The sequence below is a fragment of the Macaca fascicularis genome, chromosome 1 (assembly GCF_037993035.2).
Source record: "Macaca fascicularis isolate 582-1 chromosome 1, T2T-MFA8v1.1".
Classification (NCBI taxonomy): domain Eukaryota; kingdom Metazoa; phylum Chordata; class Mammalia; order Primates; family Cercopithecidae; genus Macaca; species Macaca fascicularis.
Genome location: NC_088375.1, coordinates 115,401,050 through 115,428,194, shown reverse-complemented (window position 1 = coordinate 115,428,194; position 27,145 = coordinate 115,401,050). Strand labels below are relative to the sequence as shown.

Below are 27,145 nucleotides of genomic sequence, written 5' to 3'. Positions count from 1 at the left end.
TGTGAGGAAAGCAAGGATGTAACTAAAGCAATGCATTTGCTTTTACTGGCTGACTGACAGGCTTTAGTGGGGGTTGGATAATTTTACCAACTGGTTGCAAAGACCTAAGGCCCTGCAGAGACATGGGGGAGGGGGCTACTCAAGAGAACTAGAAGACAAAAAGGAACAAATAAAAAAATCTTCCTATATTCCATGCACACAATTCTTTGTCACATATGTATTACATATGCACATACAAACTTATTTAGTTTAAAAAGAAAACCCTTGCTTTGAACAAAATAGATATGCACATAAGTTCATGCATTTCCTCAGCAAATAATCATTGAATGTCTACCACGAACAGGGCATTTTGCTAGGCTCTTCTTTGTAAATATGTGTATGAGAGAGAGAGAGAGAGAGAGAGTGTGTGTGTGTGTCTGAGTACACATTCAACCAGCAAACTCCAATTTGGCTTCAGAGCAGGTTTGTGAGACAACTCAGAACTCTGAGTGATGGGACTCAGACTTCAGGATACACACACTTTGGGTCATTGCCAGAAGTGGTAACAAGTCTGCTAGTGCCCTAGGAGTTCACACTTTTCCTCTTGTGCAGTTGTGGAAGTGGAGGGGGGATAGCCTTGAGCTCCAGCTTTCAGCCAGCTATCCCCTTTGGGGATAATGCTGAGAAGCAAAATATGTTAAATCATTTTAAAATAATGCTTTCTATTCCTAAAGTCTGTTCCTCTTCCAGAATCGTTCTAAGGAGGTTGGAAATAACCAGGCAACCAATGGATTTCTTTTCAATGACTATGGCATTGAAGAGACTGACTTAGGGCAATTTCCATAAGTGTACACTTCAACAGTATGTACACACACAGGCACATGTATACACCAATATACACGTGACTATACAAATTTACTTACATAGAATGTAATCATACCTAGAAAAAAAGTAGGACAGAGTGGGGAGGGTGGATTCAGTTTTCCTTATTGTTGAAATTCAGTAACTCCACAAGTAGACTCAAAATATCACTTAGTTTTAAAATTTTTATTTGACAAAGAAAAATGGAATATGTGTATCATGTATATGTTGTTTTGAAATATATATACGTTGTAGAATGGCTAAATTGAGCTAATTAACATGCATTACCTCATATACTTATTTTTGTGTGTGTGGTGAGAACATCTAAAATCTATTAGCAATTTTCATGAATACTATACATTCTTGAAAATTGCTAATAGTCACCATGTGGTACAACAGGTCTCTTGAACTTATTCTTCCTAACTGACCAGTCAGTTAGCTTTTAAACAGTCATTTTCATTGTGCCCTTACCAACTTATCTGCTATATCTGTGTAACCAAGACAGCAGACACTACCCCAGCCTTGTAGCAACAAATGACCCTGTTGCCTGTGGCTTCATGGAATAGTCGGTAAAATCCAATCCATAGTTCATGGTATGAAATGCTCAGACTCTCTCCCTAGCGGAGCAAGTGGAAGACGCTCAGCAGCCTTAGCATAGGAATCTGCAGGTACAAGCACATTCATGGACTGGCGATTTTGAATCCAGACCAAGCAAAAAGAGGTACATCAATACAGGGATTCCGTATTTTTGGGGTCTAATCGGTGGGTATACAATAAAGGAGTGGAGAGGAAGGCAAAACAACCTAAGTAATAGAAAATCCAGCCATAGAATGCAGTGGAAAATAATGGCATGAGAAGCCTTGGGGGCAAAGGTAAGGGGTAGCAGTTGAATGCCACCCGAACTCATCCAGATGCCGCTGCGTTCAAGCTCTCCCAGCACCCGCGGCCGAAGTAAATAACAATTCTCTGAATGCGAAGGCAGTGAGGAGAGGGCACTGCGAACTGCAGACTTCTTCTACGGATGAAGAGGACATTATAAAACTGCACACGACCTCCCTAATGGCCCGTTTATCCTAGCTCTGTCTAGTGAAGTAGCAGAAAAAAACATCTAGCTCTATCAAGTTGAAAACATTTTCACTTTCACCTTAAACTAGTGAAGCAAACGGGTTTTCCCTTTTCGAACATCGCCCTTGTTTTCACATCTAGTCTTTGGGAATGTAGCCTCAATCTTAACCGCGTATGATCGTTTCCACTGCACCTGTGCTGGACAGACAGGCGCATCCCCCCGTGGCGTCTGATCTCTAAATTATCTAACCTGGCGGCTGCGTATGACTCAAGGAAAGCCCTGGCCGCGAGCTTTTTTACCCAGGCTTGAGCTCAGCAGCCGGGCCCGCAGTGTTGCCGCCAGTGGGGATGCAGGGAGGCTGTTGGCGCGCCGGAGCCAGGCGGGAAAGGGACTACAGCCGCCCGCCGTTGTAGCGCAGGAAGCGGGCGGTGTCAACACACACTCCGCAGTTCTGCACATTCTTCGTGTCTTGGAGGAGAGTAGAGACCCCGTGTGAAGCTCCGTCCGCACCTGGCGAAGAGGAGGGCGTATTGCGCCACTCCAGCGACTCTGCGATGTTAAGACGCAGACCCGCCGCTGCGCCTGCCTTTGTCCGGAGCACGCGGGCAGCCGCGGCGCGGAGCAAGGTGGGGCTGAGGGGAGGGAGAGCCGCGGGGCAGATCCCTGGCCGGGGTCCTCTAGAAAGCCCGCTCTGCGCCCAAACGCTCCGCTCGGTCCGTGGGCCGCCTCGGACCCGACGCTGCCCGTGAATTCACGCGCTCCGGGACGCGCGGGGACCTTTGACGAGGTTTATGAACTGGGGGTCGTCCCCTGTAACCTGGCCGCGCTACCTCCGCAGGTGAGCCCCGGACTCGTGGGTGGGTTCGGCAGCCAGCGATGGGGCAGAAAGGCAACCTCGCCTTATTTCTAGGGGCTCGGAGATGAAGAACGGCCGAGGGTCCCCGTCCACCCCAACACGGGTATTGCCCTCTTATCCGTCTTCTGGAAGGCGAAAACCATGCCATTTTGAGTCTCAATATATTTAGATTCTGAAAATCGACGGCCCTTCCCTTCTTTCCTAGAAGGGCCTGCCCCATGGGCACAACCTCCGGAGAAACGGGCGGCGCGTGAGTTCCCTGGAGCCGTCGCCTGGGCATCAGGGCTCCTGTCGCATGGCTGGTGCGGCGCCCACTGGGCGTGGGGACTGGGCCCGAGGCTCCCGGGACCGGGTCGTGGTTAACGCCGAGGCCAAGCCCTTCGAAGAACTCTGAGTTCTCTGCCTGACATTTTATCCCTCAGGAAGCGTCCCTTCCCTACTTTTGAGGGTGTCTGGTTCTTTGGCGGGGTGACCCTGTGGGGGAGGAAGGAGAAGTGTTCCTCCACTGCTGTTCTGCGGAGCGGGACCTGGCTTTGTTCGGCCTCCCTGCTGTCGGGTTGTGCCTGTACTCCGGCCCGCACGCCTCACCGCTGGGGCTGGCCGCTGCTCGGGCCCCGCGCAGGCACACGCCAAGGCGAAGCCCCGACGCCACACCCGCGCACAGCCCAGGAAACGGGAAGGGCCATCGTCGGCTTCCCTCTCGCAGATTCTATCCGCTGGCACGCGAAGGTAACAGGGGCTCTCTGTTGTAATTTTGAACGGGAACCACCACGAAGGGTTCAGGTAACCTGGTGGGCCTGACTGCTCAAGGTGCGGATAGTGAACCCGGATCCAGCTTCGCTGCCACGCACCTAGCAGCCCGGCGGCCCCGGCCCAGCCCAGGGAGGGCTCTGGTTCACCCCCAGGGGAGGTCCCCGGGGATGCCCATATTCGGGCCGGGAAACGCACCCGGAGAGAACCACGGAGCGCTCTTGGTTGTGAACCAGAGCTTATAACTGTGGCCGCAGCTAGACCTAGGGGAGGCCTGGGCGCCGAAGCCGCGGTTTCCTCAACCGGAATCCGTGAGCTGCCTAGTAGGGGCCACGCCCTGCCTTCCTTTGCTGACAAGGCTCCGCGGGGTAGTGGGCGGGAGACAAGGGTCTCGGAACAGAGGGGCTGGCCCGGCGCGGCGGGCCCGGCACTCCCGGGCGTGTGTGTGCAGTGGTGCGGGGTGGGGGTGGAGGTGGGACCTCCTTTAGTTCTCCGGACCAGGGAATCCCGGCTTCTCGATCTCATCCGGCGCGGAGATCTTTAGTGTCGGTGGACCTGTTAGTGTGTATGGCCTCACCACTCTGCCTCCAGCTTTTGAGGCTCTCCGTTTCAGAGCTCCAAAGGAAAACTTCTGTGACTTCAAGAACGTCCTGCGCATTCACATGGGGTCGCCTCCTGGCTGGTTGAGGAGACTGAAAGGTCTAGTGCCTAAGCCTCCTCTTCCCTTGCCCGTTTTTCTCACTCCTCAACCACAGATAAAGAAACAGTACATCGTGGAAAAAAAGTAGTGAATTATCGACCAGTGAGGCAGAGGAAATTAACAGTCCCAAGACTGCCCCCAGGTGATGGTTTTCAGGAATAACATTTCTGAGCAATCTCAGGTCGCTTTATTTCTCTTCGGAGCTAATGTCATCTGTGATAGAAAAGTTATTGAATCCAAAGGCTATGTTAATCCCCAAAAAAGGAAAAAATGGCCCCAGAAACCTCCTGCCCACAGACACTGAGAATTTGTTCAATTTGTCTTTCTAGCCTTACATTTGATAACTGCACTTCCAAAATCAAACGCTCTCCTCCCCAAAAGGCAGACATGCTCCCACCCATCCCCTTTTCTTCTTTTTTTCCCTTCTTTCTAGTTTCCTCTTTCTGAAACAATAGCGCGGGCTGCTGGAGTCAGTCTGATGATATAATCCTTAAGGCATTCACGGGCAGACCAAGGGCCAAGCTATCAAAGGGTTCAGCTTTTTCTGCTTTTTTAAAGCTGTTTACTATTCAGGAAATTTGGTAATTATTTTTTTTCTTCTCCATGTAGTGGTATTACCCTCTTCCTTTTGATATTAGATCCTTTATGGGCCCCTAGCTTCATGCTCTAGAGAAAGGAGAAAGATGAAGGGACTGAATTCTGCAGCAGAATGCAATTTTCCTTAATGTCATCATTGCTGCTGAAGACCAGCTGAGGGCTTCCAAAAGCACAGGAACCCCCAGAGCAGTCAGAGTCCTCATGTTTCCAGGGGCAGAAGAGAGTGCTAATACCATTTATTCTTTTACACCGCAAACTTTGTTTGTTTGTTTTTTGGTACATCACTCCACCAAAATACTTTCAGTGCTTTTGTACTAGGATTGAAAATGCACACCAGGAGGGGAAAGAGAAGATTAAAATTAAAATCATATTTTAAAAAAGTATTTGTTTAGAATGCCACACTGAATTTGGTGTGGGGGGTTACTAATCAGTACTAATATCCTTGGAATATTACCGTGTTTACCATGGTTCTTCCTGAGTTCAGTACAATGCCTTGCTTATAACACACAGTAAGCAACAAATAATTGTTGGTTGAATGTCTGAGAAATGTAAAGCAAAGGAGCACAAACACGATTGGCAATTTAACTCCATTTAGTTAAAAAATGACAAGTTTTTTGCACTAATGTGTGTCCTGCAAAGCAAGACCATTTCTGCTAAATTGTGAGGGACTATGTTTAATCAGTTTAAATTTTGTCTCCCCAACTGAACTGTAACATGAGATCAGAGACTCAGTGTTAATACTTTCATGATATACAACATCTTGCATATTGCTGGGTACATTGATTAATCATCTTAGAGTATGGTGAAGGGGAAGATTCAGCTTACGATGGAACATGTTAAGTGGAAGTTAATGTGCAGATATCCTCTTGGATAGTGCCAAGTATCCCTGTAGATGGGTAATAGTGGTCCAAGGGTGGGAAAATTTCTGTTCAGACTTCTCCTTTGATTGGGTCATATCTCTTCCTGCCCACATTCTCTCCAGAACTACCACTTTTCCCTCCTGATCTTACCTTATTAGGATATGAGAGCATAGAAAAGGGGATGAGTTGAGCTGCACTGTTGTAAGCCATGATGACTGGTTAGCAGTCAGTTCGTGTGGATGCTAATGAGATCATCACAGAGGTTCTATCCACTTGGGCACTAGTTTGGCCTTATTCCAAGCACATCCATGATACCCTTTCCTATAAATGTATTCTACTTGGTCAGAGAGAATCAGGAAAGAGACAGCCTTAATATATCTTCACAGAAGTTTATGTTTTTTGGAAAAGGAATGCCAATCAATTGGATTTTCCCATAGGAGCCAAGGCATCATGTGGTCTTATGTGCCTGTGCCAGACTGTGTAATAAGACATAGAATATGTTTTCAAGGAGCTCTTTTCTTCTTGCTGGCTAATGTGGGTGCGCTCTGGGAAATCAAAGCTGCTCATGCTGAGGAATTAACTCTAAAAACTGGGAGTATCCAGAGCAGAATAGCATCTTTGCTTAGAGAAATGGTGTCATTTTAGTGGTATTACTGAGGTGGAACACACAGCAAGCAAAATGGTGGCCTAAAGCAACTGTGGGCCAGTCCCAACCACATCCAGTGGTTGCAGACCTTGGGAACAAAGCTGCTAAAGGAAATCAGAGCAGATTCCTAGAGGCATTTTGTCTGCCTGGGGAGTCCCAGATATTCTGGGTCTCCTTATTTGAGAGAGAGCTTGTTCTAGGACAGCAGCCCTATCTGGAAGTTTCTGAGATATTCTAAGGAAGTTCTCAAGAATAATTAAATTAGCTGTGAGTCCCTTCCTTACTCATCTTCCCTCTCAAATACAACAACAACAACAACAACAACAAAAACAAAAATGAATGTGTTTGACTAGAAATCAGACTAGTAGGGCTAAACAGTGGAATTATGAAAGTTTACTGATGACTTCAATGATGAAAGAGCATTTGTAGTTTAGGAAATTACAGCCCCATGGCCAACCACAGGTTTCTGAATGCCCCCAACATAATCTTCCAAAGTACTGACCACAGAAAAACTCCACACTCATGACACAGCTCAGGCCTGCTACCTAGCTGGTGCTGGAATTGTGGGGAATCTTGTGCTCCAGTCTACACACAATACTGGCAGCTGGTGGTAAAGAAATTGTCCTCTTTGCTCCTTATTGATACTTCCAGGTCATTATCCCTTTCTCCTCCCTAATTTCCCTGCTGCCCCAGGTTTTGGAAATGATGCTATCAGTCTACAGACTCCCAAGACCACTCCCCCTCATTTCTTGAAGACTTTATTCCTGGATCATTATCACTGTCTCTAGTGCTTCTCCCAGCGTAGTTTTTGTGGTTTCACATTGAAGTAAATGATCTTTATAATACCCTAGACTCTTGACCTTCTCTCTTCCAGGGATTATGTTTTCCACTCTATATCAACAGTCATTCCTTGGGCCATATCTTGATCTTTGTCATTACCAAGAGTTGAACCCCCACAATCTTAATTTCAAGCTCTGACCCACATTGCCTGTCTTTCCAGTTCACTCCCTCAATTTGTTGACACCACCAGGACCTTCAATCAACTGATTTTTATCATCGTTCTACATCTCCACACCCCTCACATCCTCACCTCCCGCCTTGCCCTGTGTGAATGCCATGACCCTTACTCACACCCTGGCATCCGGCATATGTACTCAGGTCCTTTACCTCTTTGTCCATTGTTGTGATCACCTGGCGAAGCCCAGCTCTAGGTTAAATCCACTTCTATCTACGTTCTGTCTCCGCCTACACCCACACAGTGGAATGTGGTTGGAACAAAACAATCAACTGTGCTGACTGCTCTCATTGTGAATTCATGTCCCTTAGCCTCAAGAGAGCCCTTAAATGTTGCCTGGCAGTTCTACATTTCCCTCTTCCCTAGATGACTATTTCACACCTCCTACTCCTCTCTCCTTAAACTTCCAACACATTCTCCCTCATCTCAATCCTCTGCTGAGGACCTTGATTCCTATTTCACTGACAAAACTGAAGCAACAAAGAGAACTTCTTCTTGCTTTTTTTTTTTTTAACCACATGTAAAAATCCATCTGCTTCTGTGTCTATATATCTTCCTTCTCTCTTCTTTGGTCTCCCATCTAAATCCTGTCTACATGTGAACAGGTTGTATCCCATTCCTTCATACTTACTCAAGGACATTCCTTCAGTAATTGTCCTCTCTAACTTCTCATTCATCAAATTCTCCCTCTCTACTGGATCATTCCCATCCAAATATGCAATTATTTTTCTCATTCTAAAAAGTAACTGCTATGGTTTTGATGTGGTTTCTTCCCTCCTAAACTCATGATAAAATTTAATTGCCAACGTAATGGTGTTAGGAGTTGGGGCCTTCAAGACATGATTAAGTATTTAAGGCAGATTAATGTCTTTCTTGCCAGACAAGAGTGTTTTTTGTTTTTGTTTTTTTGTTTGTTTGTTTTGGTTTTTGGAATGGATTAGTTTTTGCAGGAATGGATTAGCTCCTGAGAGAGAAGAGTGGGTTGTTATAAAGTGAGGTGGCCTCTAATGCTTTGTCCTTTTTTCCACAAGCCCAATTCCTTTTCCATTTCTCCACCATGTTTTGACATGACATGAATGAGGCCCTCACCAAAAGCTGCCAAATGCGGCTACCTCATCATGAACTTCCCAGCCTCTAGAACTATGAGCTACATAAACCTGTTTTATTATGAATTACCCTGTCTTGGGTATTCTGTTATAGCAACAAAAAATGAACTAAGACAGTAACAAAACCCTCTTTTGATTCCATATCACTGTCATACTATTGCATTTTTCTGCTTCCTTTTACAGCAGTAGTCCTCGAAAGGGTTGTTAAGAACACTGTCTCCAATTTTTCTCCTTCCATTTCCTTTTAAATATATTCAGGTAGACTTTTTACCCCTCTATCCACCCAAACTCCTTTAATCAAGGTCACCAATGACCCATACATTGCTAAATCCAGTGATCCTTTTTCAGTCCTCACCGTACTTGACATAGACTAGTCTTTTTCCTGAAGATAGCTTTTCCACATGGCTTTCAGGGCAATCAAAGCTCTACCCTGCTTTTCCTTTTGTCATATTGTGCTTCTTTCCTCAGGCTCTTTGCTGCATGTTTTCTCATTTCTCTACCTCTAAACAGGATCAATCTTTGGACCTCCTCTTTTCCCGGTCCATGCTCACTCATTTAGAGATTTCATCAAGACTCCTGACTTTAAATTCTATCTATATATTAATGACTTTGAAATTCATTCATTAATTAGCCTGGACCACTCTCTGACTTCTACTTTTATTTATATTAATTATATTTTAAGACAGGCTCTTACTCTTGCCGAGGCTGGAGTGCAGAGGCACAATCATGGCTCACTGCAGCCTCAACCTCCCAGGCTCAATTGATCCTCCCACTTAGGCCTCCTGAGTAGCTGGGCCTACAGGCATGTGCCACCATGCCGGGCTACTTTATTTTTTTATTTTATTTTTTATAGAGATGGGGGTCTCACTATGTTGCTCAGGCTGGTCTCAAACTCCAGGGCTCAAGAAACTTCCCTTCCTTGGCTTCACAAAGCACTGGAATTACAGATGTGAGCTACGATGCCTGGCTAACTTCTACTTTCAAGCAGACAACTAATGAATTAATATCTCCAAATGTCCAAAACCAAACTCCTAACCTGTCCATATCTGTTCCTTCTACAGTCTTTCCCATCTCAGTAAATGGAAAATCTATTCTTTTAACTTCTCATGTCAAAAACCTTTAAATTATCATTGACTTATTTTTTTCTCTCAAATATCACAACCAATCAGCAAATTTTGTCAGCTCTACCTTAAAAGGTATCCCAAATCTTACCATGCCTTACCACTTCCATCTCTATTATTCTACTCCAAGCCTTCCCTTCTGCATGGTCGATTAAAATAGTCACCTAACTAGTCTTCCCACATCCATCTCTGACCCCTGTAGTCTATTTCTTAACATAATAGCGAACATGAACCTTTTATAACTTAAACCCACAATGACTTCCCAATCCCACTTCCCTAGAGTAAAAGCCAAAATCCTTACCATGGCCTGGAAAGCCTTGACCCCCATCAACATTTTGAACCCATCAGCATTCTGACCTCTCTACCACTTTCCCTCTCATTTACCTGACTCTAGCCACATTGGTCTCCTTGCTGCTCTTTAAACAAGTCAAGCATGCTTCTGCTTCAAGACCTTTGCATTTGATGTTCCCTCTGCCTGGACTGGTTTTCCCTCACTTATCACATTGCTTTATTTCTCACTTCATTCAGTCTTCTGCTTAAATGAAACCATCCTTTGAAACTCTATTAAAACAAGCACCCTGTATTCGTTTGGTAGGGCTGCCATAATGAAATACCACAGACTCGTGTCTTAAACAGGAATTTATTTTCTCACAGTTGTGGAGGCTAGAATGCTGAGATTAAGGTCTGGTAGGTTTCACTTCTTCTGAGACCGCTCTTCTTGACTTTGTGGATGGCCACCCTCATGCCATGTCCCCGCATGGTCTTTTCTCCTGGTGTCTGTCTGTGTGTCCTAATCCCCTCTGCTTATAAATCCAATTGGGTTAGGATATATACCCTAATGGTCTCATTTTAACTTAATTATCTCTTTAAGGCACCCATCTTCCAAAAGAGTCACATTCTGACATCCTGGGGACGAGGACCTCAATATGTAAATTTGGGGAGAACACAATTCAGTTCATAATGCTCCATCTCCATTTTTTTTCTATTTCTACATAGCACTCATCACCTGGTAACCTGCCTTTCCTGGCTGGTTTATGGTCTGTATCTCACCACTACAATGTCAATTCAAAGAGGGCAGGGATTTTTGTCTTTTTTTGTTCACTGCTGTACACCCAGTGACTAGAACAGTGCATGGCATATAATAAGCACTGAATAAGTATTTGTAAAACGATCTAATGGATTTACATACTTACCTCTCCCGTGAAGCCATTTGAATGCGCAGCCTCTAACTTCTCTCTTATCAGGGTTGTTTTCCATCAGTAAGCACTAATGTAGCATTTACTCTGTGCTCAAGTGTTGTGATTCATATTGGAGTAATTTGCAAAAACAAAAACATGCATAAAAGCCCTCAATCTTTTTGCAACAATATATATTCCAAGACACTTACAAATAAGAACACATAAGAGTTTTTAAAAAGGGTAGTAATTTATGGTACAAATTTCAACTGCAAAAAAAATATAAGTTGGTAACAAAGTACTCAGGGAAAACTTGTCTGTAAAATGGGGACAGTAATTCTTATGTATTATAGAGGTTTGTGAAGATGAAATACGGTTATAGTTTACCAAACACTTCTTCATATTAGGAAAATATTTGAAAGTTATAAGAAGAAAGACAGAGACCTGTGGGAGCCATGTAAGCCCTCCTGTGGAAGGTTCCTGAGGCTCAAGAAGGAATTAACTTGTCTGGCAATGCCCAGGGGCCTGTTGGGCCCAGCCAGTCAATAAAAGCAGATCACAGATGTAATTCTTGTAACATGAGTCTTTGCTGGGTGCAACAGTGGGGCATGCTGAAGCCTTACAGAGGAGCCCCTCTCTAGCCTGCCCACACAGTTCAATTTGCTCTCAATAAAAATGCAATAAAAACCTCATTTGCCTCCAGACTGTTGAATACTTTTGATTCCAAATTATTTGGAATTGAAATCCTGACTCACAGTATTTTTGGAAAGAAGACGGATGAAGAATTCTTAAAAGAAAAAAGAAGGGAGAAAAAGAGATAAAGTGGCTGTATCTTACCAAACTGATAGTAGTTTAAAGACACTGCAAGATTTTAAAAAATGTATGAGCCAAAGCTAAAATACTTTTTAGCAGCTATGCAGAAAGACTTTTGTGTTTCTAACAGCAGGTGGGGAAATTCAACCCTTTTTTTAAAGAGTCACATAATTTGGGGGAAGTAGGGCAATGCTAACTGCCATGTCTTCATTATGACAAAGAACCTATTATAGATTCACTGAAGTCCCAAGTTTGGCTAGATTTTGAATGTGCTAATTCTTCTTCATCATGTTAGCATTGTCCGAAGTATTTGGCTCCTATGCCAAAGACAGTAGGTTAGTTTGCTGTGTATAGTAATAATAATATTTTATTTAGGTTTTAGATTATCTACAGATTTCAATTATCTCGGTTGTCTCTTGTTAGTAAGAATAATGGCAAACTGGCTTTAATCTCAAACCATAATTATTTTCTTTTATGAGTTGCATCCATTGTCTCCCTTATTTTCTCTACCTTTCAAATCTGAAGTGTGCACAGGTTTTATACAAAACACATTAGGTACAAGAGTCTTTATTCTCACACAGTCTACTTGTCAGCCCACAACCAATACCACATTGGTTTAGTCTGGTCTAGACTAGTGTTCTGAACACTGAAGATTATAATAAGAGGTGGTGACAGCAAAGATGGTAGTTTCCTTCTACGATATTGATGTCAGACATTTTCAGAAATAATTTGAACATTCCTAACTCATGCTTATTGGAATTTTATGACTTTCTCCCTCATAAATCTAATCCATGCTCAACTGTTTTTATTTCTAGGCCATATAACCCTTTACAAGGTAATAAGTACTGTAATTTTACTACCCACTGTAAAAAATAACACCCTATTCTTAGTTTCAGTAAATCCTCATTGATTCTAAGATTTGAATATTGGTGATCTAATCTCTATTCACCCTATCTACCAATGTAACTTCAATTATTTCCCCTTTTGGGATTTGCATAGACCCAAATGGCCTAAAATTTTAGGCTGTTTATAAATAATCACATATAAAAACTAAAACAATCTAGGCTAAATTATCATGAGTTAATCTGATGAAAAAGGGAAGCAGGAAATAGAAAGTTAAGACAATAATTTTGTCTTCATAACATTATTTATCTGTAGCTCTCTCCAATGTAAACTCCTTCAGGATAGAAGCTAGTTTTTATTCATTTTTAGCTCTGCCCCCAACCACCTCTTGCTCCCGACTCACTTCACCCCAGTACAGTGATTCTCAAACATCTGTACATCTAGATCACCTGAAGGGTTTATTAAAATTGATTACTGAGCCCTACTCCTGGAGCTTCTCATTCAGTAGGTGTGGGGTGGAGTCTTCGGATATGCATGTCTAATGAGTTCCCAGGAGACTCTGATGCTGCTTGTCTGGGAACCATATCTGGAGAACCACTTGCTGCCTCAGCATATAGAAGGCTTTCACAAAATGTTGGTTGCATTGAACTGAAGCAACCTACTTGAAAGGAAGACATTAGACAAAGAGTCTAGGAAGATCAGTATATTAGTTGGGGTAGTACCTAAAGTACTGGAACCCAGAGATCCTAAGACAAAATAGCTTAAATATGATAAAAGTGATTTATCATGCAACAGTCCAGAGACAGGTGAGTAGTCCGGGGTAGAAAGGTAGCTGTGCTTGCTGAGTCCAGAAACCCAGGCTGAGGGGTTGACTCTGTCTACCTTTCCTTTCTGGTTTCCAGCAATAGGTCAAACATGCTGTTCCAGGATGTGTGGGCAAAGAAGAACACTTTGCTTTAAAAAAGATGTGACTTTGAAATTACACACATCACTTTTGCTCATATCCCATTGGCTAGAACTAATTTACAGGCCCATACTTTGCTATAGGGGTAGGGTGGGAAATTTAGTCTCTACCTTGGGCTATGTGCTCTGCTAAAATTCAGAGTGAGGGTTCCATTACTAAAAAGTGATATGGACAGGACACAGCGAAATACTGGATAGAAGAGGATGATCTCCCTGCAAAGGCCCCAGCCTCAAGCCTGGATCCTGCAGCCCTAAATGAGAATAGGCATTCCTGTTTTTATGCCCCAAAAGTTGCCTTTTGGTCCGCCATGCCCCCTGTCCTGCACCCATATAAGCCCTGAATCCCAGGCTCCAGGGACAGACCAGCAAGCCAGCAGACCAGATGATGGACAGTGGAACAACACGGCAGAGAAAAAGAGAAGAGGAGGAACATCTGAATGCCAAGAGAAGTTCAGCTGGGGGCAGTCAGAAAGGAGTCCAGCTGCTGGGCGGCCCAACTCCAGAGGAAGATCACCTTCCCATTCCATCCCCTGCTTCCAGCTCCCCATCTATCTCACTGAGAGCCACCTCCACCAGTCAATAAAATCTTGCATTCATCCTTAAGTTTGTGTGTGACCTGATTCTTCCAGGACACTGGGCAAGAGCTTGGGATAAAGAAGGCTGTCACACTGGCCCTCTGCCCTTGCAAAAAGGCAGCAGGTCCACTGAGCTGATTAACATTCAAGCTGTCTGCAATGGCAAAGCTGAAAGAGCTTTGTAGTACTGGGGTTGCAGGTACCCACCCCTAGATACTAATGTGGGGCCAGACCCAAAAGCGCTCTCCCTGGGCCCTGCACGTGCCCATCCGTATGCTCCCACTCTGGCTAGGGATTTGAGCAGTAAGGTGACCGAACAGGTGAGCCACACCCCTGTCACACATCCTGCGAGAGGTATCAGGGAACTCTTCCACTTCAAAAGGAGGAAAAAGAGACTGTATACTGGCGGATAGTTGGCAGTCTCTGTCACAAAAACTTTATGGCAAACATATGTGCAAAGTGACAAAAATCTGAGTAATAAATACAATAAGAGTTCTCTATGTATTTGTACATCTTTTGGGGGGAAATTGAGATAGGGAAGCAATTACGCTTAATACAGATGTTGTTAATTTGGTATTAATATGGATCTAAATGCAAGACCCTTTCCTTTATTTCAACATGTCAATATGCCAGCATATCAAAGGAGCATGAGAATGTCCTGTCCTCACCAGAGGAGCATGGAGGAACACATGGTTTGGTGAATATGAAGTTGTAGGTGTGAGAAATGCATGGAAGTCCAGAATGGAAGTCTCGATAGTGGCTGGGGCGGAAAGAACAGTGGGACTGACAGTGGGTAAGAGTGAGACACACGGTGGTAGGTTTTGCAGAATAGCAGGAGGAGAGGAAGAGCACAAGAGACACTCATTTACAATATAAGTGTGTGGTGTTAGACATCAAGGGAGACCATGGAAGAGAGTAATGTAACCTACATAGGAGGCAGGGAAAAGCTTGACAGGAACATTTTACACGTGACAAACAGCAACAACAGCATGGGCAGGAGTTCTGAAGCACCAAGCTAGAAGAGTGCCAAAGTTGAAAAGGGCTCAGGAAGGGGTTTGTTTTGTTTCTTTAGCAAAAAGCAGAAAAAGCAATAGATAAGAGAAACGGCAGCAGTAGCTGAATTGGGCATCAACCTAGATACAGGGAAGGGGGAGGAGATGAATTCAGGATGCCCCAGAGGCAAAAGCAAATGACCATTATGCATAAATGTGGATGCACACTAATCACCAGGGAATTCTTTGTCTTTGTGCTGAGTTTGAGGAGCTTTAAAGATGACTAGAAAACAGCAAGTAGAAAAGGAAGGCACAGAAAAAATGAAATAATAGTAATTTACTGAGGAATCAGCAACCTCAGAAATTCTATTTGTTAATTTTTCTATAAGGGGCCCCAGAGAGGAAACTATAATAAAATAATTTTGTGGCCTTCATCCTCATGAGTACTCACCTCCTCCTTCAGTTCAGGAACTTTCTTCTGGAATATTGCTGAGGAACAACACCTTTCCTGCTCACTAGCCGTCTGGTTCATGGCGGGAACGCTTCTCTCCCCAGGGCTGGTCCCCACAGTCATGTCTGAATAAGCCACACAGTCGCTCATTAAAACCAAAAATATCATTACAGAAGCCTCTTTTTGGGGGAGGCTACTGCAAATTCAGGGAACTCGCTGAACAACCTATTTACTATTGTTCTCAATGGGTTTCCCTACAGAACAGGCTGGTGTGGGGAGATCTGCTGGTAAAGGCCAAGCACGTAGCACTTCTTCAGCACTGCATTTACAGATAGGAAATGAGACATGGCTGTCTTCCCAGGAAGAGCCTGTATTTTTATATTACTCACAAAAAGGGAAATCTGTAAAATCAGACCATTTTATCTTAGAGTCATATAAAGTCACATCATTTGATTTTTAGAAACACTTAGAAGAAAAGGATGACTATAGGCCTGCTTTACTATGTGCATAGGTGGGTAGAAGTGAGGAGGGTGTATTATAAAATGAGTTTGCATTCCATAGAGCCAACATGGTTATATCAAATATTAAATATTTTATTTATTCAAGGACTACTAAGTGATTGTGACATCTAGAGGCCACATTCCAAATAATTAAGAGTAAATGCCACAGCTAATGCACAGGAGAGGGACAAGACTCAGAAGACTTTGGTTATAATTCCTATTCGACCTCTCACTGGCTTTCTATGTCCATCTCCACATAGACAAGGAGCCTGAGGGTAGAGACTGTGTGTCATTTCTAATTCTTGGTGCTTGGACTGTACCTGCAAAACAGGCACTCCACAAATGCTTGTTCACTGAGTATATTAGGTGAATCCACATGGAACTGCCAGTGTTTTGGGTAAAAAATAATAATCAAATATTATAATTTCATATGACTCAACTTAATATTTCCATCTAATTTTGTCCACATATTGTATGAATTTGCTTTTCCCTAAATGCGCTCATGTTTCTGTGCCCTACTTTTTTATTGAAAAGCCCTGTCTCCTATCCTATATCAATCATATTCCTTCCTTGAACATTCTTGTGAATTACTCATTCCCAGGCACACCCAGCAGTTGCTAGCTGGTATCTCTGTGTGTCTTCCTCTAAACTGTAATCATATTGCATTTCCTCAGTGCCTACCCAAAAATTTGTCATAATGTTGAATTACCTATCTAAGGATAAAGTTACTATAGCTCTGAAACCCAGTTTCCTTCCTAGAGAAAGAAGAGAATCCCTGCCTGGCCAATATAACAGAATTCTTGAGAGTTAACATATGAGGACTTAAAATGACTAACAGTAAAGCCTCCAGGTTGTTCTTCTTAAAGGGGGTGGTTTGAAAGTGTTAAGTGCTAGTGATAGGCAATTTGTTTTCAGCTCAGTCTCAGGGAGGGATTGACTCTTCCCAGCCAAAACATTTCAAAAGATGCACCCAGTTGACAGACTGAAAAGAGAATGTTGATCACATAGGGAGGACACACAGTCAATGAGAACACAGACAGAGTCCTTGTGTTAAAGAGAAAGAGACCAAGAATTTCACATGCACAATTATTTCCTTTAACTTGTGACAGGGGCACATAGCACTTGACAGGGTGAACTGAAAGAAATCAAAGGCTGCATTCGAAAGCAAACTAAAGACTGCTCTGTGTACAAATGAAGAACTTTTCGGGGAATAATTATAACAGCATTAAAGTAAGGAGAGGGGAGGGGGAAAGGAGGCAAGGAGGGAGAAGTGAGGGTAAAAATATCATGGGACACACAAGAGAGTATCACAAGTACTTGGAGAAGATTCTAGACTCAATGAAAAGCGGCAGACTACTCCCTTGGGCATAATAGTTAAGGGATATTTCTTCATTCTTAATTAGGAGAAGCTAGAGACTCATAATAAATATGTTACTTTTGGCAAGTTGCTGACTGTTACTTTAAAAACTGGTATCAATAGTTCCTATCTTATAGAGCTGACATAAACATGAAATAAGATATTGAACATAAATATACTTATAAAGTGCTCAGCATATGGCAAGTATATAATACATATTGGAATAGCTCTTATTATTTAATATTCTTTGGCAAACTATATGGTCATTCTCAAGTAATCCTTTTACTATCTTCGTGAATTGCCCAGTTGAATAACTCTCTAGGAAGAGTCCTGAACTTTAAATATTTGACCTATTATTAAGCAAAACCAGTAAATGGAATACTGAAGAAGCAGTATCCATAGATGGTTCTATGACAGAAGTGTTCTCCATCTGTATTTATTCACTATGGTAAGCATAAACTACATGAAGCCATGGGGAACTTGAAAGTGCTGCTAAGGAAGCAGTTTTTAAAATTTAATTATTTCAGTTTAAATGGACACATACTATATTGGACACTGTTGCCCCCATACATACCAAAAGACCTATACAGGTCACTGTTGGCCTAGTGTGGCTCTGGATTAGGTGACCTGGATTTGAAACCACAATCTTCCCTTTAGAAGCTGAACTACTTTAAGCAAGTAACTCAGCCTCCCATGCCTCCTCAGTTTCAACTTTCACAATCTGAGGTTGATAACAGTATCTACTTTATTGGCTTATAGATTAAATTAGAGAATGCAAATAAAGCGATGGTTCTCAAAGTTCAGCATGCATCAGTATCACCTGGAAGGCGAAGACACCAATTGCTGGGTTCATCCTCCAGGTTTTTTATTCAATAGGTCTGAGGTAGAGTCAGATAATCTGCATTCCTAATGAGTTCCCAGGTGATGCTCATGTTGCCAGTCTGGGGACCACACTTGGAAAAACACTGTTATAAGCCATTTAGTGTGGTGCCTGATAAACAATGAGAACTCAATAGTGTTATTATAAGCATCTTGATGGTGTACATCAGGAGGGCTTTTGCAAAAAAAAAAAAATTCAGCTTTATTAGAAATCTCTAGCCCATTTTCTGACATGTACTTTTGATAAATGTTTATGAGTCACCTACAAAGGGCAAGACACCCCCACTGTGTTGTGTCAAAGTGGGTTTGAAGCAGGGTTTCAGAGCACCAAGTTACATGACCATGATTATTACCATCTGAAATATTTTTTTACCATTTCAACTTTCTACAAAACATACAGGAAAAAACAAAAATTAAGTTTCTCTCCAATTTTTCATGTCCATTAGAAAGATTGTGAAGGTCCTGTAAACGATAGGTGGAAGGGATGTGAAAATAGATCTAGATTCTATGCTTGGCTCTTTAATCAACTTCCTGAGATCACTAGGTGTGATGGATAATTTTTTTTTTTTTTTTTTTTTTTGAGACGGAGTCTCGCTCTGTCGCCCAGGCTGGAGTGCAGTGGCGCGATCTCGGCACCCCCCACCACGCTCGGCTAATTTTTTTTTTTTTTTTTTTTTTTAGTAGAGACGAGGTTTTCACCGTGTTAGCCAGGATGGTCTCGATCTCCTGACCTAATGATCCGCCCGCCTCAGCCTCCCAAAGTGCTGGGATTACAGATGTAAGGCACTGCACTCGGCCGTGATGGATAATTTTATGTCAACTTGACTGAGTTAAGGGATATCCAGATAGCTGGTAAAGCATTACTCTGGGTGTGTGTGTGAGGGTGTTTCTGGAAGAGATTGGCCTTTCAATCAGTAGACTCAATAAAGGAGATACACCCTCATCAATGTGGGCTGACATCCAATCAGCTGAGGGACTGACTAGAACAAAAAGACAGAGGAAGGGCTAATTTGCTGTCTTCTAGAGCTGGGACTTCACCTTCTCCTGCCCTAGGACATCAGAGCTCCTCGTTCTCAGGCCTTCAGACTCTGGGACTTACAGTGGCCCCCAGGTTCTCAAGCCTTCAGCCTTGGACTGACAGTTATGTCATTGGTTCCCCTGGTTCTCCAGCCTGAGGACTTGGACTGCATCACACCATCATCTCTCATGGGTCCAGCTTGCACATAGCCTATCATGGAACTTCTCGGCGTTCATAATTGGGTGAGCTAATCCCCATAATAAATCCTCTAATATACAGATATATATCCTATTGGTTCTGTTTCTCTGAAGAATCCTGATTAATACTGATTAACCAGGCAAGATTTTGTTAATAATTATGGGCCAAGTTTGGACCTGAACAGTTCGGTCACTTAAAAAAAAAAAACAACAGGTTGCAAACAAGTCCACCCTCACCAATGCATAGACTTTGGTCCCTGGAAGTTATCACAAGTTATTTGTTTTTCTCCTCTGAGATTCTTTCCATAGTGCCTTAGTTTTTTGGAGGAAAGGTATTGCAAGGGGGTAAAAAACCACACAAACAGATAAACAGATAATTGGCTTGATAGATCTACCTTTAGTTTTGTCATTTTCCAGTATTCATAATCCTTTCAAAGTTTCCTTTAAAGGGGAAAAAAAAGAGGCTAGTAAGAAATATGCTCAAAGAGGTTCTAGGATTTATAGACATCCCATTCCAATATAAGATACAAAAGGCAAAATGTTTCCTTTTCCCATGATCCAGGCTAGCTCCAAGAATCCTAAAAAGGATCTTTTAATTCGGATTCTGAGATGTGGTGTTTTGTGGATTTACATGTGTTCTGACACGAGGACCACTCTACTTCCTTAAGAAACATGAGCAAAAATGCTTTGCTCAACAACCTAGTTAGGTATGTACAAATGGTGATCATGGTCCTTACTGACAAAAAACTTATAAGCAATTTCTGTTACAAAATCGATATTCCTAACAGGTCTTGTTGTATAAGTCAGGATTATCATTTTCATTTTCAAGTGTCAGAAATAGAAGTGCAGAAAAGCTAGGTTTTAGGGTGACATTACTTAACTGAGGTAGAGGCAAGATGAGAAGCTGTCAGTCATTGGGAATATCTGATTTATCAGTCTTCACTGCTGTTGTAGACTGGCAGAACCTATTTCAAAGTGTTTCTGCAAAAAGCATAGAGGAGAGAACTTGGGACCTGCCTTGGGGATTGTGATGGGGAAATGTGACCACGGTTGTCTGAATCCAGATTTTAAGTTCGCATCTATTGGCTGAATTGATGATATAAACGTCATCAGTCGTTCCAATACCCACCTTCAAAATCAGAATGTTGAGAGTCTAAAAAATGCTACCTTTCAGCATTTTTATTTTTTGGTACTGATGAAACAAGCACTATTCTTAAGAATAAGGGGTAAGAGTTTTACTCTCAGATTTGCTTCTCTTATGGAGTGATATCGTACAAGCTAATTGGATTCTCTCAGCCTCACTTTCCTCATGTGTAAAATGACACTAATTCTCCTAATTCATAGGGGGTTGGTGAGACTAAACTGAAATGAATGCAAGAAAGTACTTATTAAGAATATAATTCAGGGACTTGGGCTCTTGTACAGTAAATAAATCAAGTCAAAATAATGCAACCTCCTTAGAAGATCATATCCCATATCTCTGAATTAAAAAACAAATTATTGCTGGAACAGTTGGTGTCATCTCTTGGAAAACAAGTTAATCAACTTAAATATATTAAATCAGGCACCATCTCAGTGACAAACAAACTATAAGAATGGACTTGTTTTTATGAGATCTGAATACAAATTAGCATCTGATCAAATGGCATCTCAAGGATTAAACATCTAAGAACTCTATATATTGCTTTATAAAAGGGTTGAAGTAGATAAAGTGTGCATCTGTTACACTAAGTACTCCAGAAAGAAGCACAAATGACACTCCATTTCCCAAATTACTCCTTACCTCAATCACGTTTGTGTAGGCCAAGGAGTGTGCCTCAATAATTGGGGATTCAGACAGCTATGCCTTCTTTATTTATTTATTTATTTTTGTTGTTGTTCACAGCATTTTGTTGATGGGGTTTGGAACACTGTCGTATTTCAAAGCTACAAAGCAATATTCGTCAAATAAAGCCAATAATCAGCTATACCAAATTAAATGTCCCAAAACTATAACTTTTTCTTGTGAGGAAAGCTGCCGTTATCAGAATGCATGGAGTGCAAGGCACAAAAGCCTTACTGTGATTCGTTGAAACTTCCTATAGAAAACCTACCAATTTCTTCACCTCCTGGCACACAGGGTATGCTAATTCTTTGGCTTTTGCTGATCCAATTTGTAAAACTTTCTCTAAATGGTCCTTGTCCAGCTTCAGTTTTTCAATTTCACGCTTAATTGGGGCAAACTTCTCAATCACAGCATCTGCCACGGCCAGCTTGTAGTGAGCAGTGTCCATGCCCGCGCTGCGGCGCACCACTTCCTCCACCGAAAGCCCCGTCACCGCGGCGTGCACTGCCACCATGTTGGACACGCCAGCGCGGCCAGCCGGGTCATAGGTGACCTCCGAGGTGAAGTCCGTCACAGCCTTGCGGAATTTCTGCACTATCTCCTCTGGGCTGTCTGTTATTCGGACGGTGGCCAGTTTGTCAGGGTCTGATTTCGACATTTTGGCAGAAGGATCACGGAGGGATTTTACCTTCTTCATGGATGCTAGGTTAAAAACACCAACACACACATACCCAAAACAAAAACAAAACAAACAAATCACCAAGATGTATATACTGACAGTTCCGAACTTGCAATGGTTTGAATTATGATTTTTCAAATTTACAGTGGTATAAAAGTGATATCCATTCAGTAGAAACTGTACTTGAAATACCCACACAACCATTTTGTTTTTCACTTTCAGTATAGTATTCAATAAATTACATGAGATATTCAATACTTTGTTGTAAAATAGGCTTTGTGTTAGATGATTCTGCCCAATTGTAGACTAATGTAAGTGTTTTGAGCACGCCGAAGGTGGCTAGGCTGAGCTGTGATGTTCAGTAGGTTAGGTGGGTTAAATGCATTTTTGATTAACAGTGTTTTCAACTTACAATGGCTTTATCAGGATGTAACCCAATTATAAGTCAAGAAGCATCCGTTTATACTTTGTAAATTATGTACTACTTTTTAAATATTATTTTAAATTTTTTGTCTCTTCCATACTTTTAAAATAATTTTAGTTACCCTTTCCAATAACTCAACATCTTTTTCAGTAATCCAATGTGGTCTACCTACTAGTCCTACACTAGAGAAAACAATGAGGACTCTAGTTACAGATCCTGAATCCTGTCTACAAGAAAGCTGAGGTTAGTCCCAAGAAAGGTCCAAGCCTGTCTATTGTCCAATCCTCTCTTTAGAATATACCCTGATGTAACAATTATAAGTTTGTTACTTACTTAGAACGGACTTGGGCACTGGAAAGAACTCCCCATACTTCTTGTTGAAACCTTCTGCTAGGTCCTGAACTAGTTCCATGTGCTGGACTTGATCCTCCCCAACAGGAACGTGTGTGGACCTTTAATAAAAGACAGACAGAAAAACACAGCAAGGCTCTTTCTTAGAGACAGAAATGATATTGCAAGCAGCTGCATTTCCTGTGAATATTTCGCTGTTGGTGTTCAACAAATGTTCACCAACTATAGAGGGAATGTTTAGACCTAAGTCTTTATCTATGGATCAGACAAAAGCCAAAGAGATGTTTCTCTACTCTAGTTGTGTTTTTTCCATAGCAGAGGAATACAGCCATCAACACCAGAATAACAGGATCTTGCTGGGAGGGAGGAATGGGATTTTTAAATAGCATATGCTCTAGGCACGATTGTGTTTTAAAACTACTCCTCATTCCCTCACCCAGTCAGCACATATTATCCCAGGCCTGACCAGATGCTTTTTACCTCAGAACTGTAGCTCACACTTGAAAGACACCCCACCCCACTCTTCAAATCAAAGGCGGCAGAAAGTTCTTCAGGCAAGAGTTTTTCCTCCCTGTCACATAGGGAGTAATTCAATATTCTTTAGCAGTAAGCTTCATTTTCAAGTACATTGCAATCAAAGGACAATTAATATGTTGCAGAGAACTTAAAATCTACAAGTACAGTGTAGATGGCTATAAAAGAGCAAGTTGGAGAAAACATGAAGTACATTGACATTTATGTAAATTTTATAAGTGCATATGGAAATATATCTGTAGTAATAAGCATAAAAACATACTGGAAGCTCCTCCCCAAATTTATAATTGTAGCTGCTTCTAGAGAAGGTGGGAAGGAAATAGATCTGAAGAACAAAGGAGACTTGAATTTTATCTGTAATATTTCATTTTATTAAGAAATGAAGATGTGAAACCAAAAATATCAGAATATAGGGAATGACTTTATCATGACTTTAATCCCATATGTAAAGTTGGCAGTGTCAGATCATGACACTGCAAACTTTATTACATCAAATAAGGGAAGAATGAACCATTATAGAGAAGTCTTGATGAGGAAAATTTTATACTGAAGCCTTATGGAGGGATAAAAAACAGGCGATTTTATATATGTAATGCTTGGCTGGGAGTTTATACTTGATAATACAAGTAATACAGTGCTCTGAGGTTTTTTTAATCAAAGAAACAATATTGCTCCTGTGAAAAAAGTAGCGAGACATCATAGGCAAGTTTCTTACCCTTTCTAAGCCTTCGTTTCCTCTGTAAAGTGAGGGTCATGATGGAGCTTACCTCATACGGCTCTTTCATGGATTACAAGTATACTACTTGATAGTAATTAGCTCTATAAATGATTGCTATTGATATTTCTCGCTCTCTATATATACATTCATTAATATCTGACATGATGAAGGACAAAATGGTAAAATAAAGATACTATAAAGAACCCTGATGAGGGGTACACTGACTTTTTTCACACCGGATCATTTTCCTTTTTCAGAGCTGACATACCACAAATAAGAACGCATAATCCCAGAGATAGTCACAGACCTGGGCAGTGATCCTGATATGCATAGAAACCTTACTTGAAACTGACAGTTCACATATCTGATCAGGTAATCCCAAAATATAAATCGCATGTTACAGGAATTCTGAGAGCTCTTTTAATTTAAGGAAAACAAGAACAGAACAATCAATGGAAAGGCAAAATGTAAGGACCATGACAGCAGACCCAGAAGGTGTTTCTCTTCTTCTAAGGCCAATAAGTGAATGTTGACCGGGTACAGTGGCCCGTGCTTGTAATCCCAGCACTTTGGGAGGCCAAGGTGGGAGAGTCACCTGAGGTCGGGAGTTCGAGACCAGCCTGACCAACGGTGAAACCCTGTCTCTATTAAAAATACGTAATTAGCTGGGGGTAGTGGTGCATGCCTGTAATCCCAGCTACTTGGGAAGCTGAGGCAGGAGAATCGCTTGAATCCGGGAGGCGGAGGTTGCAATGAGCCGAGATTGCACCATTGCACTCCAGCCTGGGCAACAAGCGTGAAACGCCATCTCAAAAAATAAATAAATAAATAAAAAGTTAAAAAAAAAAAAAATAAGTGAATGTGGGAAATTCTACAGAATAACTGTTAGGGCCATAACCACTGCTGTCTTCCACACAGCCTGGAGTAGAAAGCCACTGGATCAGTGAGTGGCAAAAACAAAAATATTCTTTTTTATGTTTTCGTAAGCACTCATAGTCCTACATGATACTCCTTTCTGGGATGTACATGCAGACACCCCACCTTTGTAACTTTCTCTTCTTTGAGTGGACTTTGCTACACCTGTCTTGTAATTGTAGTTAGGCTGACATGCAGAGGTCACCTGGACACCCCCAAGCTAAATTAGCCAACAGAGCAGGTTAAAAAACAATAACAGTAGCCCATAGGAAATCGCAATGGACTGCAACTAACACAGAAAAAACAATTACCATAATCAATACACTTAAAGCACATCAAAATGAATATTTCCACATGTCAAAATGGTTCCAGATTCACAAAGCAACCAAACTAAACAGAAAACACATTTAGTTTTCATAATGACTCTGCATGCATCTTTGCCTGATGTCGGTTCCTTGCCTCTTTTCTAACAATTCTGTGGGGGGGGTGGGGGGGGGTTGGCTTTTTTTTAAAAAAAGGATTTAAAAAATTTTAATCTTTTTCACCTGCCCCTATTGCTCCACTTGGCTTTTTCATCTGATTTTAGTGTGTTTGTTTCTCGCCTTCCCTCCCTGTGCTCCTGCTGCTTCTTTCACCTCCTATAATTTATTTTGGCCTTTACTTCTCATCCAGTGAGTTTACACTTTACATTAATTCATCTTGTCTTTGATTCTACTCACTTATGTGCCTTATTCTCTTCATATTTCCAGCCTTTCCCCTCAGTCTTCCTTTCACTTCAAATAATTTAGTGCTGTTCTTTAAAAATTTATATCCTGCATAATGATATCCATATTAATGTGTCTTCTCTTTTTTCTATTTTCCTTTTTTTTTTAGTTACTGACTGTGCTTTCTTAGACACAACATAAAACAAAAGTCTTTCATAATTTTGATTGTTATAACTTCTGTCACATAATAAGGCCTCTGATCTCCTTCGGTGACTAAACCATTTTTCTTTTGCTTAGTTCCTTTTTGCATCTATGATTACTTAAGATCACCCCACCCTTCTGGCAGAATTAGTGTCCAGATGAATAATCATTACCTACATATATCTGCTCACAGAGATTTGTTGTCTTATTCTTTCTTTTTCTACTTTTTTTGGCTGTGTTGGTAACTTTTCAGTGCTGCTGCCTTTGACCAGCCCAGCTGCGACAGGAGTTCGGTGGTGTTTTCTTGTCATAAAGGATTCATTTCTCATCACTAGTTGCTTGTTGGATATGCAATAATGACTCTCTAATTCAGCAATTACTTACTGAAGACCCATGATGTGAAAGACCTGGTGCCGGGCACTGTGAAATATATAATGAAAGGTTTACTTTCTAAAGATTTAAGACCTCCAGGAGGAGAGATAATACCCAAGGAAGCTCTGAACTCTTCTGGCGAGTCCTCCTTCAGCATCCCCTACCTCAGTGAATGGCAATGCTATCAATCCAGTTGGGTAAGTCAGAAACATTGGGTCATCCCTGACACCTCCCTCTCATACACATCCAGTCCTATCCATTTTACCGCCTAAATGTTTCTTATATTTGTCTACTTTTCTTCCTCTTCACTGTCACCATCATGGCCCACATTAGACTATGAAATAGCCTCTAAACAGATTGCCCCAGATATTCTTGTCTTCCTAAAATTCATTCTCTGTATTTTAATTCTCTTTTAAAAGAATGAGTCATATCAAATTTGCTGTATCCTTGAAATGTACAAATAGCTTCCTGTTGCTCTTTGGAGAGCACACTGGATTATCTGCTGACACCTCAGCACCATTCTCTCCCTTCTACACCACCTCTTCATTTTCAGGGGCTGGCAGCCTGCAAACTACATTTCTCAGACTGCCTTTCAGGAGGGTTCTGGTTTGGTATAGGCCTTTGCCTAATAGAAGTGAAGTGGAAAGAGAAGGATAAAAACCGTTGCTTAGGTAGAGTGGGTGAGTACGCGCCTATGAGCAGACTGCAGAAATGAGCAGCAGGTTCCTGAATCTCAGAAAAATCCAGGCTCGACTCTGGCCTCACAAAGAATGAAGCACTTCAAGAACCGGAAGTCTCCAAAGCAGCTATAGGAACTCTAGCATTCTTAGAAAAAGCTCTCAAATGCTGTTCTATGACAGTCTCAAAAAAAGAGAAATACTACTAATAATAAGCTCTCAAAAAGCTTATTTTCAGTGGTCCTCAATGGCAGTAGCCTGATTCTTAGACATTATGATGACACCTCTTCTCTGACTCTACCAGCCTGAAGTACCCGAGCAATCATTTTGCTCTCTATACTTTCTGGGTTTTGGTTTGGTTTGGTTTCTGCCTGCAGTTTCTTGAAGACTCTGTTGTCTCATTTTTCTATATCATTTTTGCTTTC

At 41.9% G+C, this 27,145-nt stretch overlaps 2 protein-coding genes across 14 annotated transcripts in view; both read right to left on the bottom strand.

The window, feature by feature from the left end:
- Window positions 1-1,010: 1,010 nt before the first annotated feature.
- On the bottom strand, window positions 1,011-21,014 carry LOC135971482 (uncharacterized). Its single transcript, XM_065547102.2, has 2 exons — window positions 19,716-21,014; window positions 1,011-15,494 (listed from the first exon to the last, which is right to left on the bottom strand). Exon 2 carries the CDS (start codon window positions 4,035-4,037, stop codon window positions 3,174-3,176), a length of 864 nt encoding a protein of 287 aa, XP_065403174.1. The 5' UTR covers window positions 4,038-15,494; window positions 19,716-21,014; the 3' UTR covers window positions 1,011-3,173.
- A 149-nt stretch (window positions 21,015-21,163) lies between these two features.
- The window catches only part of WARS2 (tryptophanyl tRNA synthetase 2, mitochondrial), a 113,480-nt gene continuing 107,498 nt past the window's right edge, over window positions 21,164-27,145 (bottom strand). For all 13 annotated transcript variants that reach the window (XM_065547095.1, XM_045364677.2, XM_045364685.2 and 10 more), the window contains 2 exons: window positions 22,582-22,700; window positions 21,164-21,847 (listed from right to left, as the gene is read on the bottom strand). In XM_065547095.1, coding sequence (XP_065403167.1) covers window positions 21,399-21,847; window positions 22,582-22,700 — 568 coding nt within the window. In that variant the 3' untranslated portion in view covers window positions 21,164-21,398. The remainder of the gene's footprint in view (window positions 21,848-22,581; window positions 22,701-27,145) is intronic.